The sequence below is a fragment of the Perognathus longimembris genome, chromosome 21 (genome assembly GCF_023159225.1).
Source record: "Perognathus longimembris pacificus isolate PPM17 chromosome 21, ASM2315922v1, whole genome shotgun sequence".
Classification (NCBI taxonomy): Eukaryota; Metazoa; Chordata; class Mammalia; order Rodentia; family Heteromyidae; genus Perognathus; species Perognathus longimembris.
Window position 1 is genome coordinate 19,263,395 of NC_063181.1, and position 20,718 is coordinate 19,284,112.

A 20,718-nucleotide genomic window follows, 5' to 3' on the forward strand; every position below is an offset into this window, starting at 1 on the left:
ATTTATTACTGAATTTGAGTCAGAAGGATGATTCTTTCCTGATTAGCTTACAGCATGACTTTGAAAAGTAAGCAAAAACTGAAAGGAGTAAATACAAAGTCTTCTGAACTTGATCTAGCTGTTTGGCCACTACTCTTCTAGAACAAGATTTAAATAAATAATTGTTGAATCACTCGTGAATCACACACATTCTTCTGATTTACACACATACACACACAAATATACACATATTCTGGCTTAACAGTGCTATGATTTGTAAAATCAGTCACCAATTGACATTGTTTTAATGTGCAGTTTTTCAAATCAAACTGTATGGAGTCATTATCATATATTTATATGTATATGTGTCTTTTGTTAGGATTACAAATAACCTTGAAAAGCTACATGGTGTCTTGCAGTTCAATGTACATACAGCTGTACTTTTTACAAAGCTATTTCAAACATCACTCACCTCTGGAACATGCTATGACAAAAAGGTGGATGTATGGGTCTGCCTAGAGTTCATTTAGCTGTTTGAAAACGAGGAGGTATTTGAGTCACTAATGTTTATTTTGCATAGAAAACCATTTTATCTCATACACTACACCTAAAGGAGAAAAACAAGCAAACCTACTCTATGGAAGCTTAACTCAGCCTCTCTTCCCATTTACCTTTGAATAGGGTATAGGAACCCACAGCCTCTGTTACAGTAAGGACTAAGAAAATCAAATCCGAAAATGTGCAAGGACTGAGGAGCCTGAATGCAAAGGTAAAGCATTAAGGCAAAGGACTTATGTTTCGAGGCTCTAGAGTTCCTCTGCTCTTAGAGTTGAGCATGGTTTACCTGACTCCACTGACTCAGCGCTGGCTTCACCCCAAGGACGGCACATTAGCTGCTGCGCATGCGCCACTTGGGAAGCCTAAGCCCGCTAAAAGCACGGGGCTGAAAGCCAGACCTGGGCGGGGCTGTAGGTGTGGCCATGGGTGGTTGGGGCGGGACCTGGGAGGGTTTGGGCGGTGTCCGGAACGTCCGATGATGGGAGTGGGCGGGGCTGGTGAGCGACTGGGAGGGGCCTTGGCGCGCGGGAGATTTGAACTTCCTTTCCGTGGGGGCGGGAAGGTTAAACTGCACCACAGTTTCCTTGTCTTGTCTGTAACCGAGAGCCCCCTGGGTGGACTTTGTAGAGATGGTGGAAGGACCGGGCTGTACCTTGAATGGAGAGAAAATTCGGGCGCGAGTCGTCCCGGGCCAGGCGGTAACTGGCGTGCGAGGAAGTGCTCTGCAGAGCCTGCCAGGGCCGGGGTTGCCCCAGCCCGACTCAATGGCTGATGCCCCTTTCCAGGTGAGTTACTCCAGTCACAGGCCTGGGAGTCTGCCAGGAGAAAATGATACAAATACCCTGTATTCCAGGATCCATGGTGCCATATCTTTGCTTTGGTGCAAGCTTGCTAGGGCTTCTAGCCTAAATTTTATCTTTATGGAAGGGAGGAGGGGATTCTAGGCAGAAGATAGGCCTGGCTGTTAATGCCTGGGCACATCCTAAGACGAGAATTGACTGAATGCGTTTTATCACAGGTCAGCTTGCTTAACGTCTTAATTAGACAGCAAAATATGTTTTTCTTATGTCTAACAGCTCTATTTTCTCCACTGCTAATATTATCAGATCTCTGCAACCTCTGACTTCTTTCATCATGACTTTAAGATGTTAAGCTTTTAACATGAAATTCTAGCTTCTTGCTTGCCTAAAGTTCTGCAGTTGATAAGTATATGACAAGTAATATGTAGTTCGAAAATTGCACATGGAAAACTTAGCACTAACTTTCCTCTGAACTTAATATTGCCATCTAATGAAGGGTCAGTGAAACTCAGTTTTAGTTCCTTTAAGTGCATGTATTTCTTTTTAAAGTAAATTGTAGCACAGCTTCTTGCCACTCAGGCATTACTTGCAGATGGTGTTGGTATTCATTTGATAAGAACTTAGAACTTGTACTAAAAATATTCTGATTAAGCCATCAAGCTTTTAAAGGCCTTTAGAGGGTCAGATGATTGTATTTCAGGAATACATTCAATATTATGGTATACTTCAATTTCTCCTGCAAAGCTCATTGCTTTTGGTCCTGTAAAGAAAAATTGGCATATGCTTTCAACTTGCAATAAGTGAGCTTTAACTCTGAGAAAATGTATTTTCAAACTTGGAGAAAAAAAATAACTTTGCATCTCCTTCCGATTGCCCTTTTATCTTATTTTTATTTTTTTGACATCTTCATATATGCGCTTTGTATTATTGGTTTAATTATTGTATTTCCTAAAATTGTTCCAGGGTAGTATTGAGGTATACTCGAATGGTTTCTTAAGAACTTTAACGTTTATGAAAATCACTCAACAAAGTACTGAATACTATCAAGGCACCTGGGTAGTGAAAACAAATGTTTCCTTGTGGAGTTCAGTACTTCAAGAATGTGAAATACTGAAAAGAAAAACCAACACAAAAACACTGTGGAAAGAGAAAGAGGGAAAAAGTGTTAAGGAAAGGTGATTGGATACAAAATAGGTGAGTAAGGACCTAAGACCTAGAACTCCTGAGAGCAGATTAGGGACTTTGTATTTATCCTAGCAGTTTGAGAGTCATTCCAGTGTGATAAGATTCATTCACACTTTGCAAAGATTCCTTTACCTTGAAAAGAAGGACTGGAGGGAAGCCAGAGGTTGGTACTGCTCTCTAAGGAGACAACTGCCATGATTGAGGTGAGGAGCTGGGACTCAGGTGCTGGTAGTGAAGATGAGGAGGGGGAAGAGAAATCCTGTATCACAAGTGGACCTTATAGGACTTAACAATGGCTTTGTTACAAATATCTCTGTAGATCTCATAATTTATGTCCTTCAACAATAATATTATATGTTAGGCTTTATGTGTGTGGGGATATAAAGACGAGTAAGATAAAGTCCCTGATTTAAGAATCCAGGCTAATGGGATCAGGAAAATGTGGTACATATACACAATGGAATTTTATGCCTCTATCAGAAAGAATGACATTGCCCCATTTGTAAGGAAATGGAAGGACTTGAAAAAAGTTATACTAAGTGAAGTGAGCCAGACCCAAAGAAACATGGACTCTATGGTCTCCCTTATAGGCAATAATTAGCACAGGTTTAGGCAAGTCACAGCAGAGGATCACAGGAGCCCAATAGCTATACCCTTATGAACACATAAGATGATGCTAAGTGAAATGAACTACATGTTATGGAAATGATTGTTATATCACAGTTGTAACTACTTTCAACGTGCCATATATAACTGTAGCCTCTATTATTGATGATCTTCTTGTATCACCTTCCTGTGGTTGTACCTACACTTTCTTTGTATCTTATCTGAGTATATTGGAAACCAGGTATGCTGGTATTAGAACTAGGAAATTGGAAGCGAATACCAATATCGAGAGACACAGGGTAAAAAAAAAGACAAACAACTACAAAAACAATACTTGCAAAACTGTTTGGTGTAAATGAACTGAACAACTCATGGGGGGGAGGGAAAAGGGGAGGGGGGAGGGGGGAAATGAGGGAGGAGGTAACAAACAGTACAAGAAATGTATCCAATGCCTAATATATGAAACTGTAACCTCTCTGTAATTCAGTATGATAATAAAAACTATATTAAAAAAAAAGAATCCAGGCTAATGTTTTAATGGTCACTTTGTTGGTATTTAGATAAACATAGTATGAACATTTTCTTTGTGTGACTGTGTGCAGGATTGAACTCAGGCCTGAATGCTTGGCTTTTTCTGGTCATGGCAAGGCTCTTTGCGCTTGAATGATGCATCCACTTCTAGCTTTTTGCTAGTGGTTGAAAATTAGAGTGTCTGATTATTGTGTTCCAAAGGCCAGTTTAGCCTTTGGGTATGGAAGACTATAGGTGTGAGTTGCTGGCACTAGGTTTGATCATTTCTTTTTCAGTTTGTTGTGATTAGCTCTGGTCTCCAAGCATGAAGTATTTAGTCATGAGAAAGAGTTGTTATATAGAATAAAGGAGTAGCTTAGATGGTGCTACAGAAAAGGAATGTGTGGTTCAAAGTGAGTTTAAACCGATAGCTCAAGATCACATGAGTAATAAAGAATTAAGTTAGGATTTGACCTTTGGTCACATTCCAAAGCCTATGCTCCAAGCTACATACCAATGAACCATGACTTCCACTATAGCTCTTCTTCATAATATAGGGCAGTTGCTAGCACATTATATAGGAACACCATAGTGCTCTCTACCTGCTCTGTATGTGATCATTAACTAGAGAAATACAACCTTGGATTTGGCTGTGTCTGCCATTGTTTTGAAATTTGGTTTACTGTAGTTGTTTCTCTACAGTGATCGGTTCTGTGTCTCTTTCCAAAGCAGAGCCTGACTACCTAATATAAATGTTTCCTTACTGTTAGCATCCCTTTGCAACAGTACTCAATGAACTACATTTCGCCAATAAATAACCCTACTTTTCAAACAATTATGTTTGATACCTTAATAGAATGATTAATTAAAAACTAGAATAGGTCTTTGTTATTAGGATGATGAATTCTGCTTCTGTGGACACTGTGTCTTTTTTGTCGCTTGTTAGTAACTAAACATTTTGTGATTGCCTCGCTTTCTGGGGCCTTTTTATCTAAATACTATTTGTAACCCTTGTAAATATTAAGTCTTTTGCATTTGAGAGAGATGTTGGATCCACAGTAAATTCTATTAACGCATGGTAGGTTTCACCAACTTCTACAAAAATCATTATTGTAACATATGATCCCATATCCCAAAGTGCAGCTACTTAAATGTTTCCGTCACTGGATTAAAATTATTCATTTTGTCAAGATAGTGTTTAAAAGTAATATTGTAGTAGTATACTACGTTCTTTGTAGTGCAACAACATGAAAAAATATCCAAAAGAGAGTGAAAGAAATGTTAATCGGGCACTTAATAAAGATTTAATCCTCAAATAGTCATTGTTCCAAAAACCAAAGTATCATTACCTTAGAGACTACTGCAATTGTGAACCAGCTTTGGTTTATCAAGTAGAATTCCTTTTGTGTTCCAGTCAGTTTCAGGTTTATAGGAAACATACCTTAATGCATCCCTCCGTGTGTCAACTGATCCTTATTTTGAAGAAGAAAGCCTAGCCACAGAAAATCCTAGCATCTGTCAGTCATGTATGCAGCATATTTTTTTTGTCTGAGTTTTGATCTACTGTCTTGTCAGCATAAAATTATACAATCGGGTAAGCTCATTGCATAAAATTCTGCTGGAGCTTGTGGAACCTTATGGTAAGAAACAATATTAGAATGTAAATGAACATGTCTGGCTAATGAGCTTTGAAGAGTCAGTCCTCCGATTTTAATTGTTGGGTGGATACAATATTTTAGTGAAATCAGTGTGTAATCTGCATATGTTTTCAATCTCCTTTCATAAACAGGATATGAAACAGTTTATTTATAAGCATTCATCTCATTTTGAACATGATCTCCTAGTTATTCCTTTGACTCCTTAAGATTTGATGTGTGTATTTGAAATGATAGCTACTTCCATTCTCTTTACTTATGTTAGTGTCATGAACATACAAAGCATGTAGTAAAAGTATATTGGATATAGGAAAGCAAAGTTTTGAGTAGAGCATTATGATTAAGGATTTAAAATAAATTCCATTTGGAATCTTTCATCATGAGCATATGTATATTTGGTTGGGCATGACATTTAGAAATGCCTACTGCATAGAAGTAATGAAGCCACTTACAATGAGCTTTCCTTTTATCTTCCTCTTGCTCAAATTAAAAAAAAATCTGTTTATTGGCATTATTTGAAAGAATGTGCTAATCTACAAAGATTAGTTTCAGAGAAGTTTTCTAAATATTATGTAGGACATGCACGATTAGAGATTCTTCTGAGGATATTGATAGTAATTTCTCCGTAGTGATCCATGATCATCCTGTTACCAACACCCAGCATTATATGGAATCAAGAAACAAAAGGTATCAAGTAAGAAAAGTATTAAATTACTGGTCCATAGAATGAACTAAGGAAAGTGATTTTTCATTTATTTATTCTAGATTCATTTATCTATACAGAACATAGAGTCATCTTGATTTAGAACTCCCATTCCTTTGTTACTCATCCTCTAGAGATGCTTATACTTACAACATAGTTTATTTGATTAAGTCAGTGGACTTATAAAACCCTTAGCATTGTGTGTAGCAGGATAAACCTCCCTGTGATTGCTACTTCTTTTCTTTCTAGATCAGAGCTTTCTCACCAGACCCATTTAACTCAAGAGCATTTGATTCCCTTATGAAGGGTGTGTAATCATTTTCTGCCCTCCAGTAAAGCACCAAGTATTTAGTCTCTGGATAAGCGCTCAAAGTTTCTGCTCTTAAAACTTTGTTGTACATGCTTTTTTTTTTTGAAATGAAGTTATTTGATACTTTTGATTGAAAGACTTCTAATTTAAAAATTTCTTTTCTATGAGGGGGAAAGAGCAAGAGAGCAGAAAGGAGGATAAAATATGAAAGTAAATATGGTATTTTCTCTATGTGACAAACACTATGTAACTGCCCTAAAGTCAAAACATTTATCTATGGAAAAAGTCTTATTCTGTTCTGAAAAGTTCATCTTCCTAGTTCACCCGTGGACAGGCAGGATAAATGATAATAAGTGCAATAAATCATGTGCTGTCTCTGAAAAATATATGTTGTTTTGAAGATTTCATATTATTAAGCCACTTGAAAATGGAAGGTGAACCCTACTCAATCATACTTAAAATTGTGGAAAAGATTTTCATCTCTATTTCAGAGGAAGGAAAAAAGGTTGAAATGCTCAAATGATACAGTAACAGAATTATTAGGGTCAACATGAGAAAGTCAAGTATACATTGGGCAACTGTGTATAGTTATAGCAAAGATAATAGGCTTGTGAAAATTAGTATTTGAATTTGTCTGAGCCACAGAAGCTTATGGGAAGAGGTGATAACCCTAGATTCTGCAGCAGGATGAGTGAATATCTAGGTTTATTCCAAGAGCTTTGCCCAGTGTGTTTGTCGTAGTTTGGAAAATAAATGGAACAAACCATCACTGGTATACCAGAATTAAATTTAAAAATTATTTTTTTTAAACTGGAAAGTAGATTCAGGGAGTTTTGGTAGTCATCAGTTGAAATTTTCATTTGCTCACAGTATTTATGAGGAGCTAATTATTTTGGAAAAGATAATGCCCTAAAAATCAGCTGATTTGAATGAAGCTCCTACATTATAGAAAACTAAATGCTCTGTATGTATCATTTCCATCCACACAAAAATGGAATATTTGAATTCCTTTTTTTAAAGAAAGTATTCAAATGATAAGCAAACGTCAAAAATAGAAACATCAACAATAGCTAGTGTCTGAGACTGGGATACATCAGATTTTTTCTAAACCTTCCCATATATCTTTTAGTAGACATGGCAATTTTATCCACTCATGTTTAAATGTACCTCATTGCAGATAATTAGAAAAATAAGAGAGAGGGATGTTAAAGATTTTACACATGGTTGAGTAGAATTTTTTTTTCTTTTTGCCAAGAAATCTTGAGAAAGGTTAACTGATATGGCCATGGTATGTGCAGACTAAGAGTCTGTGCTTTAAAACAGTATATCAGAAATAAGGGAAGAGAGATTTGTTCAAGCTTACACATGTTTACTCAAGACTTGTGCAAAATCCTGAGGATATCAGCTAAACAGGAGTTACTTATACAGGTAGACAAGAAATACAAAACAGACAAATAATTCAGCATAGTAAGGGTTTAGAAAACACTACACTCAGTGTGTTGAGCAGATAGCTTCAAGGTTGTTTAGCTCCCCAGTTAGGGAAACATTAAAACCTGAGAGAATTATAGACTATATATGTGTACAATAGAATTTCTTTACAAAAGCACGCTTTGTGTGGTTTGTAAGTGTCCCACTAACCAGAAAGGTTTGAAGGGCCATCCTCTGAGGCTTTTCTTTTTTTTTTTTAAGTAATTGTGAGATTTTCCATATTTTCAGCTCTTGACAATTTCTAAGAGTTGGCAATAGACTTGAAAGTGTAGACATCTCCTCCAGAGTAACTATACTTTATGAGATGATTCCTGAAAGGGGGGGGGCAGAATGTTGAAATTTACCTTTCAGTGTAGGTCATGTAGAGGAAGGCCTATAGAGTTCTTATACATGGTTTCAAATTCCCCATCTTGTAGGTTTATTCCACATACTCCTAAGGCTGGTCCTTGCAGACTCATTTACCACATAACTAGACATTCCTGGGGAAAATCTAGGATTAAAAACCAGGATAAGCTTGGTCTCAATCTTTTCTTGGTAGACATTATTAGTTAGTTGTTCTGGGCTTTTAATATTAGAGCAAAAATAAGTTTCCTTCAATTGATAACTTCTGAACTGTTCATTATCTAGTGATTTAAGATTAACTGGTACCAAAATTTAACATGAATTTTACTTGGGTTTTAGTTCTCAGATTACTGCCCCGCCCCCCAAATGATAGTTTGCCAAGTCAAATTTCAGTGCTTTGATAAAGGAGCAATTGATTGTTGTTGTAGACTAGAACATATTCCTAAGAAACTAGCTGGATTTTCAGAACCCATGGGATCAAATTGAAAGTCAAAAAAGGCGGTAAACATAAATAGAAATACTTTCACTTGGATTAAGGCCATGAACTCCAGAGTTTTGGCAGCCATAACTAGAATACTTAAAGTCCTATCGGGTGAGATTTCCATGAAGGCTTTTTTTTTTTTAAATAGATCTGCCTTCGTAGAACCCAATTGCTACAGTGAAACCAGAAATATCATTTATGTGAGGCCATATGATGAGACTGGAGTAATATTTATATGCTACATATAGCTTGATAGTATCCAGAATAGTTGAGCCTGCATTTCTTTCTTTTGGTGAACTTGGTTCCTACTTTACTCAAGAAAAGTAAATCAATTACAGGAGAATTTTTGCCACAGCTATACCTGCAACATGTATTCTGCCTTTGTTCCTGGGACTATTGATGGACTACTCATATTTCTATCAAGACTCACAACTACAGTGTTCTTTTAACCATTCCTTCTTGCCCATTAAAGGCACTTCTGTAATTCTTCTCTGTAACCTGTATGATTCGTGTTTTCTTCTCTACTGAATCATTCCTGTCAACATAGGAACATGCCCCTTTGGTTACTCATTTCCTCCATTTATTTCTTTCATTCAGTATTGTATCTTCACATTTTCTTTTGCCAATGATTCCTCTTCTCTGTCTCTCTAGCCCACTCCATCCAGGATTTTATCCCCACACACTTGTCATTAATTGCCATCTCATTGCTGGATCCAGTATTTAAATCTGTCTTCATCTTATTTGATGTGTCAGCAGCCCTTGGCATGCCCTCTTCCTCAAAATGCAGTTTTCCTTTGCTTCTAGGAAGTCACATTGACTTGATTTTGCTCTGACCTCGCTAGCTGCCTTCTCCATCACCTTTTCAGGCTCTTCCACTAATTCCCAGCAACAGAACACTGTGGTGTTTCAGACCTCAGTTCTTGTGTCCTTTCCCTTTATCTGTACATACTTCATTGCTTATCTCATCTAACATCACAGCTTCAGACACAATTTCTTTGCTAATTATTGGATAATTTGGCATCTTCAGTGTAGACATCTCTTCTCTCCAAAACATTAGACTCCTATCGCCTGATTACTTGATGTGTTTCTAATGGTCATTTCAACCTTACTACAAACTTATTTATCCCTTCCCAATGTGTTCTACTGAACACATGTCTTTTTCACCTCAGTATTTTCTAAGTAGATATGTTCTTAGCAAATGCCTTAGTTGAACAGAGTTAATATGAGACAATGGGGACTTTTTACTCTTTTATTAGGTGTTGAGATGGCACAGTTTATTTGCATATTACCCTTATAAAACATGGTAAAGTTAGAATGGGGAAAAGACAAGAAGGTTAGGCAGGGAGTAGGAGGAAAGTATAGGACAGCAATCTAATCATGTGACTTCTCATTTCATGAGAAGGGATGAAGTAGTGAGGCTTAGGGCCTTTAGTGCCTTATGGTAAGGTAGTTGACAAAAAAAATATTAGCGAATCAGACAAAAATCAGACAAATTAATTTACTTTATTGCTATTATAGAGGTGATGTACAGAGGGATTACAATTGCACAAGGCAGGTAATGAGTATGTTTCCTTTTCTACAGCCTCTCCTGTTCCCTCATTCTCTCCCAGTCCCTCCCCCCATCTCCACCCACATGTGTGGTTCACTTTCATCAAGTGTCCGCTGAGCTCCACGGCTGCACTTTTTTGCCCTTTTCCCCTAGAGTTCTGTATCCTACCCCCAACCCTTTTGAAGAAGACACATGCTTGAATATCCATACATAAGATAAAAAAAGACAGAATCATCAAAAACTAAAAACTGAAAAAAAGAAGAGGTCTTTTGTTTCCATAGCTTAGAATTCATTTCAGTATGTATATTACTTTTTACATATATGAAAAGAGACTTAAGCAATTCACCTTTCTGTTTCTGTCCTAAGAGTATCCTCTTTGGGTATCACTGTGTATGAGTGCCTAGAATCCTGGATAATTTATCAGATCTCAGTGTATTTTAGATCCAATTTCCTTATATCAGAGAAAAAATGTGCCATTTGTCTCTCTGAGCTTGGCTTACCTCCCTTAACATGATTTTTTTTTCTAGTTGCATCCATTTTCCTGCAAATGACATTATGACTCTGTAACATCCTATTGTGTATAGGTACCACATTTTTTGCATCCACTCATCTGTTGTGGGGCATCTGGGCTGTTTCCATACCTTAACTATTATGAATACTGCAGCAGTAAACATGAATAGGCAAGTGGCTTTATCATATCCTGGCTCTAGATGTTCAGGATAGATGCCCGGGAGTGGTATGGCTGGGTTGTAGGAAAGGTTTATGTTTAGTTTTTTGAGGAACCTCCAGATGCTGTTCAGAATGGTACTACTTAACAGTCCCACCAACAGTGCAGTAGGGTTCCTTTTTTTTTTCCCACATCCCCACTAACATTTGTTGTTCAAATTCACAGGTCTGGCAAATCTTACTGGGATGAAATGGAATGTCAGAGTTGTTGTGATTTGCATTTACTTTATGGCCAGGGATGATGAGCATTTCCCCATGTGTTTCTTTGCCATTCTTACCTCTTCTTCTGAGAAGTATGTGCTTAGCTCCTTTGCCCATTTAATGATTGGTTTATTAGGTTTGGGAGGGGTTAGTTCCTTGGTCTCCTTGTATACATTGGATTTTAGGACTTTGTCTGATATGTTGCTGGTAAAGATCGTCTCCCAGGTTGTTGGCTATCTTTCTAGTTCAGTAACTATGTCTTCAGCTGTACAGAAACTTTTTATTTTGTTCTAGTCCTATTTTTCAAGTTTCTCTCCTATCTGTTGTGCCCCTGGGACTCTAGTCAAGAAGTTTCTATTTAGACTTATAAGTTCTAATGCTTCTACTCTCTCTTGTAGTAGTTTCACAGTTTGGGGTCTGATGTTGAGGTCTTTGATCCACTTATTATTGATATTAGTGCACGGTGACAATCATCTACTTTTAGTTTTCTGTATATGGTTGCTCTATTTTCCCAACATCATTTGTTGAAGAGGCTGTTTTTCTTTGTTTTAGTTTTTTTTTTTTTTCCAACTCTATGTCTTTGGCTCTCTTTTGATAAATCTTGAGTTTGGGATTTGACTTATAAAAGTAGAGGAGCATGAGATATTAAATCACAGGGATGTCATTAGTAGCTAATTTCTTTCTAAACAGGCAAATTTGTGGGGTGTATGTGTGTGTGTGTGAGTGTGCATGTGTGTGTATTTCAAATGGGGTAAAATGGTTTAAAGCACTTGCTAATATAAAGGAGTGGGTAAGTATATGACACTGTTGGCATTTGAATGGCAGAGGAAGAAGCTCTGAGCCATTAAACTTGAAAAGGAAATAAAAACTCAAAACAATGGTAAGACTGAGAGTGCAAAAAGTATTAAACCTTGTCTACATGGAGCCAAAGGTTATTCATAATAGACCCATATCTGCTCTTTATATCTCATCATCTTAAAACTGCCCTAGTTGGTGTATAAGAACTTTTCACATATTAATTGGTTGTTATGGAAACCTACTTTGAAACCTGCTATTGTAACACATACTTGGCTTGAAGTGTGGATAAGTGCCTTAAAGTCACCTGTAAGTCAGCAAAGCAGCCATTCTTGTTTCCTAGCAGTTTCATTTATAACAAGGCTGACATGAAAGCATATATATAAATATATAATATATTATATAATGTATATTATATAACATATGTAAAATATGCAATATATTTATATATACTTATTTATTTTTTTCACATAGTTCTTAAGCCTGCTTTACAGGTACTTGATAATTATTGATAAGCCTTTCAGTTTGTTCAAGAAAGAGAATTTAGTGGTAAAAGTTCTGAGGACATAGTGGCATATGTACCTGTGATTCCTGGTAGTAGAACCTCCCACAAGTGTTTTTGATTTCTGCAGTACTGGAGGGATATTGTTGTTGATTATTCTTCTATGTGTTGTACCTATCACTCTAAGCCTATAATTCATGTTCTGTGCTAACTTTGCAAAGGAAGAATGTGAAGTTATTTAAAATTGCCTGGATTTTAGGCATTAGAGGTAGCCATTACAGCCTTGAATGGTTGCAGTTGGAAAATATCTGTTCTCAGTTATTTTTTAATCACCTTATTCTCTCCAAATTAAATACTTTGGTATATTTTTCAACAAAGATCAGTTTAGGAAAAGACAGATTAGAATGAAAATCTCCTTACGCATTTAGAATGCACATGTTTGTAAATCATTGAAAAATATCATTGCACTTGAAATAGAAGAAAATGTCTGGGTTTTTTTGTTGTTGTTGTTGCCAGTCATGGGAACTCAGGGCCTGAACACTGTCCCTGGCTTCTTTTTGCTAGCACTCTGCTACTTGAGCCACAGTGCCACTTCCGGCCATTTTATATATTTGTGGTGCTGAGGAATCGAAGCCAGGGCTTCATGTATACAAGGCAAGCACTGTTGCCACTAGGCCATATTCCCAGCCTCAAAATGTCTGTTTTTTATGTTTATACGCTCCTTGATTTTCTTAGAGTATTTAATAGTATATTGTAATTCTAACAATATATTCTTTGTTTTACTAGGCTGATAAGTAAAGAAAAATCAGCTTACTTCTCCTTTATTTTGAACATTATGATTGGAGAAGGGCAGTTCTTGAATCCGATTCCTGTCCTCAGGCAGTCCCAAGCTTGCTTTGTGATGTGCTCGGCCACAGGACCATGCAGATTGAAGTGCTTTCATTCCTTGAGTGCCTGTGTGATAAAAGTTAACTTCAAGGCCCTCTTTGATGCTTTGAAAGGTTCTCACGTGCATTTTCGTTGTTTTTAAACTTTTATTCCTTTCTTGCTTAAAAATCCATCCATGTTAAAGCTCTCTGCCCCCTTCCCCTCCCTCTCCCTGATTTTGCCCATCATTTCCTGAGGATTTTATCAGAAAACATTTTTAGAGAACTTGAGTACACCTCTAAAAACAGAACGCTCTGTATACCAATTCTAGTTTTGTAGCAATCACATTGTTTTTCTGTGTTTGTTTCCCTATGCACAAAACTGTAAGGTCCTGGGGAAAAACTCACTGTGATTGCCAGTTACTTTTTTTTTTCCCTCAATTTACAATTTTTGGCCATTTTCTTTTTTAAATTACTGCATAGTAATTTGTCAAAATATCTGCAAACAGCTGATTTACATTACTTGACTTGTTGGAGATTATTCTTCTCATTGAAACGCACCTGTGCATAAAGTATTATAAATATGCTTAAGAATTAAATTATAATTTTGTTTAGAATTTGTGTGAATGTGTGTTTATGTGTGTTGTGTTTTCTCCTAGGCTGATGTACTGAATAATAGTGATTCCAGCTGGAATTTCTTGAGACTGTTTCATGGTTATGTTTACAGTGGTGTGGAAACTTTGGGGAAAGAGCTTTTTATGTACTTTGGCCCAAAAGCTTTACGGTAAGATAAACCTATGTAATACATCTTATCTCTCAAGGTTTAAAAATGCTTTAAATAGCTTTTTTTTTGTAGTTTGCTGAGTGTCATATTTAATCATGTAGAAATACTTCATTTAAGAGAGAGCTAACATAAGAGGTTGAGATTCTGTCATGGTTAGCAATAAACCAGAAGAAAAATAAATTGTGATGTCATCATCACTTAGATGTTGGCCAATTATTTCTCTTTAAAAAATAGTCTAGGAAGGTTTCCCAGAATGCTTCAGAGCAGTGCATCTCTATTTGCCATTCCCCAAATTTCTTACACTTACTCTTACCTCCTGTTGTCAGCCAGTGTTCATTGTATTCAGTGACATTAATTACCTTCTACTTATGACAAGTCTATAATGGCTTGTTTAACAGATCACTGGATTTGTACCTTTTTCTGCCTTCTTTCTTTCTCTGAAATCTTGAACAGAACTTGGAGACTTGGAGAACTCAAAAGTAAGAGTTGCTCCATTATTTTAGAGTTCTTATGGAAATTCATGTCTAATGTGCTGATTTCAAAAGATCCTTTCCATTGACTTAAGGACAAGAAACACCAAAATTTATGCAACTGAAGTGTGTCCATCTATTTAATTTGTGCAAAAAAAGAAAAGTGTCAGTTAACATATCTATCAAATCTCGTGTGTTTTCTACCTGAGCTTTTTTGCAAACTGTATACATGAGTTCCCTTCCTTTGAATCTTACTTTATGTTTCTTTAAAATATGGGACATTTATCACCTTCAAGAAAGACACAGATTTTTAAGTGAAGGTGGCTTGGAGAGCACTTAAAAAGAGAGAATTTGACTTTGATTATTTTATATTGCATCTCATCTACCACATACTTAGAGCACTTCTGGTTTATGTAATGGCTTTTCCTTTGAGGTGGTCTCTCTTCACTGTCAGCAGCTTCTGTCCTTGGACAACATTGCCACTTCATGGATTTTCTTAGCCTGGAATAGATAACATCAGCATATGCTTGTTGGTTCATGCAGTAATGATATATTGCAGGTTACATTACTGGTGTAATTGATTGATGTGATTGAAAACTCTTAGCTCTACCTCTGGACAGAGTAGTACACAATGGAATCCACGCACGAGAGTTGCAAGCATTGCTCTGTTATTGATTCTCTGGTGTTCAGGGCAGATTTATTTCTATAGGATGAGAGGGAGGTTTTTATCAAGTGTTTCCCAGCAGACTGATAAGGAGGGAATCATTTCTCAGTGCAATGCTGTCACTAAGTGTTCCGTGAAGTTCTAACAAGGGCAATCACTTCTTCAAATTGCATGTTCTAGGACCATCCCTGGAGAGTACCTAACTTAGTACATGGGAGGGGGAGAGAGAGGGGGAATTTGCACTGGCTTGCTTCCTTCTAATTTCCTGCAGACTTAACAAGTATTAAATGTATCTGGTCAAGGTCAGGGGCAGTCATCTATTGGGGTTTGTACTCAACAACCTAAAAATTAGCTGTGTCTCCTTTCAAAATTTAGCATAATGTTTTTGTTTAGTTCAGTTTTGTTTTTTTATATTCACTTCGTAGGGGAGTAGATGACTCAGTCAAAGTACTGTGATCTGTGTGTGAGAATGATGCTCTGTAAACCTGAGAGAGAAGTACTGTTTTCATTGATGACTTGCATTGTTCTCTATCGCAGTACTGGTCTGTATGTTAGAGCGCATATAACAAGTGCTTATTAACAATTCATACTTTTCCTCCATACCTAGCTGTTTGTGATCCAAATTGCTACCGAATTTCAGTTGTAATGCTTGTGTATAATGAATCTCTAAGGATTTGTTTATTTACAAAGGTAGAACACCCACTGTATACTAATGCACACTAGTCAACTATAAGGTAATCTGCCATGAAAGAGCTATACTTCCAGAAAAATCCAAACTGAAGAGTAATATGGATTTTATTTCTGATAATAAATTTATTTCTGCTAGGAAAGGTTGTGTCCAAAGACTCTTAATAGTGCCATAAAATACTAAAAATTAATTTTGATATTCATTTACTTAAATGCCTTGTTGAAATGCTATGTGATTAATACCTGTACTTTTATCACATTTTACAGTAGCTGAAAGAGGGCAAAAAGGATTTTTCCTTATATATAATCACTATAGAAAACTGAAAAATAATGAAATATATAAAATAACACATTCATCATCACACTACTGAATGCACTTACTATGGTTTCATACCTTGCCAGAATAGTATATGCATATATTGGTATGTATATTCACCCAGACAAAAGCACTCAGTAAGCTTTCAAGTTCAATAAAAATTGACAGAGCTGTTACATTTTCTTGGACTAATATTGAAAATATAAATGTATATTAGTGGATATCTTTTCCTAAAACACTTTGCTATTTCCAATTTGTGATATCATGACTTGTGGAAATTAGCCTCATTGACCAGAAAGTTTGATATTTGGTTCCTATAATCAATTTTGTAGTTTCTTGGAATTTACCCTCTAAGATAATAAACAAGAGGTAATGTAACTGTTCCTTTTAGTTTGTTAAGATGACTTTGTGGAATTAATTATAACTGCTTCTGAAAGGCTTTAGAGGCATATAGTTTTTAATCTGTCTCCTACATGGTGGAAGAAGCTGAAACATGTTGCACTTTAGAGAAATAAATATCTTCTATTCAGTGTTCTCATTTGGCTTTTGACAACAGTGCTACTCCTTCAACCTAGTAACTTGTCCCTAATAACCAGGTGCAAACATCTTCAGGGTTCTTTTGAATATGAAACTTTGATACATTTATGTTAGAAACTGTTAATTTTTTATTGGACTATGTGCATTTATATGATTGAGTTGTAAGTCTTCTTATATATTCTTGGTGTCTTTTACCAGATTCATGGTTTTGTTTTGTTTCATTTTTTTTGTCAGTTGTGGGGCTTGAATTCAGGGCCTGGGCTCTGTCCCTGAGCTCTTTTGCTCAATGCTAGCTTTCTCCTACTTTGAGCCACAGCACCACTTCCAGTTTGCCCGGGGTTAATTGGAGATAAGAGTATCATGTACTTTTCTGCCCAGGCTAGCTTGGAACCATGATCCTCAGATCTCATCCTCCTGAATAGCTAGGGTTATGGATATGAGGCACCAGCATTCAGCTGGGTCCTTGTTTTGCAGGTATCACCGACTTATTATTTCTTCATTTTCTTCAGCATGTCTTTTGAAGATTAGTCGCTTATAATACTGTGAATTCTCGTTTAATAAATTTTTCTTTCCCGGTTCATACTTTTTTATGAACAGTTCACACATTTTCTCCCCTTACTTTCTTCTGGGAATTTTATTGAGCTGTTAGCTCTTGTGTTTGGGGTTTTGGTCCATTTTTTATTCATTTGTGCATACAAAACAAGGCAAATACTTAGGCTTTGTTTTCTTTAAAAAAAAGAAGTGCCTTTTTCCCCTGTGTGTATCTAATTATTTCAGCACTTTTTTGTGAGCTAATCCTTTCTTCACTGAATTTTTTTGCAACCTGGTTGAAGATTGACTATATTTGGATCTGTTTCTGACATCACCATGTTTTTATTCACTGTTTGTTTTGAGGGCACTAGAATTTGAGAGCAGGACTTCATCTGTCATGATCCTCTTGAGCCATGCCTCCAGCCTTATCTGCCATTATTTTTAGCATAACATTTCACATCCCACACTTGAGTTGAAGTCCTCCTGCATTTGTAGTCTTCCCATCCTTTCTTTGTGGTATCACAGGCAAGCACCACAGTATCCACCTTCCCTTTTTCTTTATAGAGATGGAGTCTCATGGGCTTTTCTACTTAGCATGGCTGCAACCATGATCCTCGAATCTAAGCCTCCCATGTTATTGGGAAGACAGGTGTGCCCCATGGTGTCTGGCTCTGGGTTGAATTATATTTATTGCAGCATACACTCCACAGTGCTGCTAAGGTACAGTGGCAGCCAGCTGGGTGAGGAGTACCTAGCACAACACTCATGGTGCCTCTCCAGTTGTAACACCCACCCTCTCTAAAGCATTAACCTTCAGTGCTGCTTTCCACAGAACCACTAATGTTTGGACACCATCAGCTAAACAAAAGCAACTCTCCTGTCCATATTCCTCCTTTACTCCATCTGACTGCCTCAAGAACAGGAGGGTTTTGTATTCTTGTTGTTTCCCGCCCCCTCCGTGTTCTGGGGCTTGAACTCAGCCTGGGTGCTGTCCCTGAGCTTCTTTTGCTCAAGGTGAGCACTCTATCACTTGAGCCACAGTGCCACTCTTAAGATCATATGACCATTTTAAAGGCGGTTCTCAGGAGTGGTGAACTGGTGGCTCATGCCTGTAATCCCAGTAATTTAGTTAGGGTGATATCTGAGAATCACCGTTAGGAGCCAGCCTGGGCAGGAAAGTCCATGAGATTCTTATCTCTAATAAGTTACCCCCCAAAGCTGCTGAATGTAGAGCTGTGGCTCAAGTGGTAGACCACTTTGAGCCAAGTTGCTAAGGGACAATGTCCAGGCTGTTCAAGCCCCACGACCTGAACAAGAAGAACAAGAAGAACAGGAAGAACAGGAGGAGGAGGAACCAGGAGGGAGAGGGGGAGGAGGAAGGGGAGGAGGGGGAGGAGGGGAAGGTGGGGAAGGAGGGAAAAGACATTTGTTAAGAGTTAAATTGCCAGGAGTTTTCGTTTTTGAATCCCAGACTCAAAGCATAAGTAGCCAATGTGCTAACAACCAAAGCTGAATCCAGCTGAGAATGAGTTCATTCTTTTCTTGTGTGGATCAGAGGCTCTGGATCAGAGGAAAGAATGGAGGCCAGTCCAGCTTTGGACTAACACATGTCTTTGAACCTGGCAACTGCAACTAGAATTTTCAGGCAGTGTTGCTATTATGCCCATATATGGACTTAGGTGACCATTAGTATCATACGTTGAAGTTTATGGAAATTCAAAGTTGAAGATCTAATCAGGAATTCTTTAGCTGGGTTAATTGTGAGAGAAAAACTAATGTAAAATGGACCTTTGTGCTCAGGGATTAAAAAAATCAACATGAGATTTGTTTTATTAATATAGATCTTCACATTGAATAGTTCTTGATACTGATATATTCTTCCTTTCAGATGACAGCTACTTAACAGTAACCTTACATGATATATTAGTTTAAATTGGGGGCTCAGTCTTCATATTTTACTTGTTGCACAATTTAAATTAAGCAGAATCAAGATAAAACAGTTACTTCATTCACATTGCCCCTGAAATCAAATAGATAATTGAATAAATAAATCACTTTTTGTGTTTATAGTTTATATGGAGGTTGCTCCTGCATTTGTGTTGGGCCTTAACCTTTGAAATTTTTGATGCAGATGTGGTTTCATTGTGGAAGTGATTTAGAATCCACTTTATGAGCCATAGCTGAAAAGATTTTAGATATGATGGCTTCTGGGCATGACAGTTGTACACCTTTCACTGGGGCTGAACCTACACGAGCTAAATTATGGAGTACTTACAGGCACACATTTTTCCTGTCAAGAACTATGGGGCATGTAAAATGCACTTATGATTGATAGTAGGGCACCCAGAGTTTAAAACCCACATTTTTAAAGTTAGACTGGTTAACCTTGTACAATACTATAACTTGGCACTGTGAAATTAGAAGAACAGAGCAGTAACATTGCTGCCAAAAGAACTATATTTATTAACTCAACAAAGCTATAAGGAGATGAATTTGAAAAGCAGAACACTATATTTTATCTTGAGAATCATTTTTGATCTTCATCATGAGCGGTCTCACAAAATCACTTTTTCTTCTTACTGGACTTGCTAATCAATCCTACAAAATCTGAAGGGTTATGAATTTTTCATCACTGCCTTGTAACTTTAAAGTTGACTGTAAATATTTATAAATCCCTTCTTCCCAATACATATAAAGGTAAACGAAAATGAAAGAATTGAAAACAATAGTAGTTTGACTTGTTCTCTCCGTGTGTTTTTCTGTTATATATAGACACACAAAAATTTTTGCAAGAAATTGTTTTATTGCTTATCCCAAAGCAGTAGGGAAGAAAAGAACATCATGTACTGTATGGTTCAATTCATGCTGAAGTGAAATAAGGAATTTGAGTGTTAGTGGCTTTGTAGAATGTTTAAACACAAACTATAAGCAATTTACATTTAGTGTTATCACAAGCTTTTGAAGAAGAACTACTAGACTGTTCAGCATAAAAGATCCTCAATTTGACAAGAAAAAAAAATAACTAGGGTAGGTTTTCTCAGCTAATTGCTAAGGTTTATTATTTCTCTAGGAAGTTATTTTAGCTACATTTTTTTCTCAAAGTATCTATCCTGATTAACATTTGTTTGCTTATAATCCACAAAAGAAAGTGAAATAAAGGGGAAATTTGATACTTGATATACTTGTACTCAAAAATGGATTTGGCTTTCTTACAGGATTCATTTTGGAATGAAGGGCTCTGTCATGATTAATCCACTTAATTATAAAACTAAAAATGGAGTTGCTCCTGTTTTTGAATTACAGCTTATGAAAGATTTGATTTGTTTCTTTGACTCTTCAGTAGAACTCAGGTAAAAGAAATAAGTAGTTCAACTCAAAAACTGTATGACTCATATCTTCAGTTTTGTTTGAAACTTAGTTACTAAATAAATACTTTATAACTGATAAAACTTTATTACAAGGCCATTATTGCT

General features: G+C 36.8%; 1 protein-coding gene across 2 annotated transcripts in view; it reads left to right on the forward strand.

Moving 5' to 3' along the window:
• Positions 1 to 1,100: 1,100 nt before the first annotated feature.
• Positions 1,101 to 20,718, forward strand: part of Neil3 (nei like DNA glycosylase 3) — a 38,439-nt gene continuing 18,821 nt past the window's right edge. For both annotated transcript variants that reach the window (XM_048330481.1, XM_048330482.1), the window contains exons 1-3: positions 1,101 to 1,322; positions 13,916 to 14,040; positions 20,461 to 20,595. In XM_048330481.1, the coding sequence (XP_048186438.1) occupies positions 1,167 to 1,322; positions 13,916 to 14,040; positions 20,461 to 20,595 (416 nt within the window). In that variant the 5' untranslated portion in view covers positions 1,101 to 1,166. The remainder of the gene's footprint in view (positions 1,323 to 13,915; positions 14,041 to 20,460; positions 20,596 to 20,718) is intronic.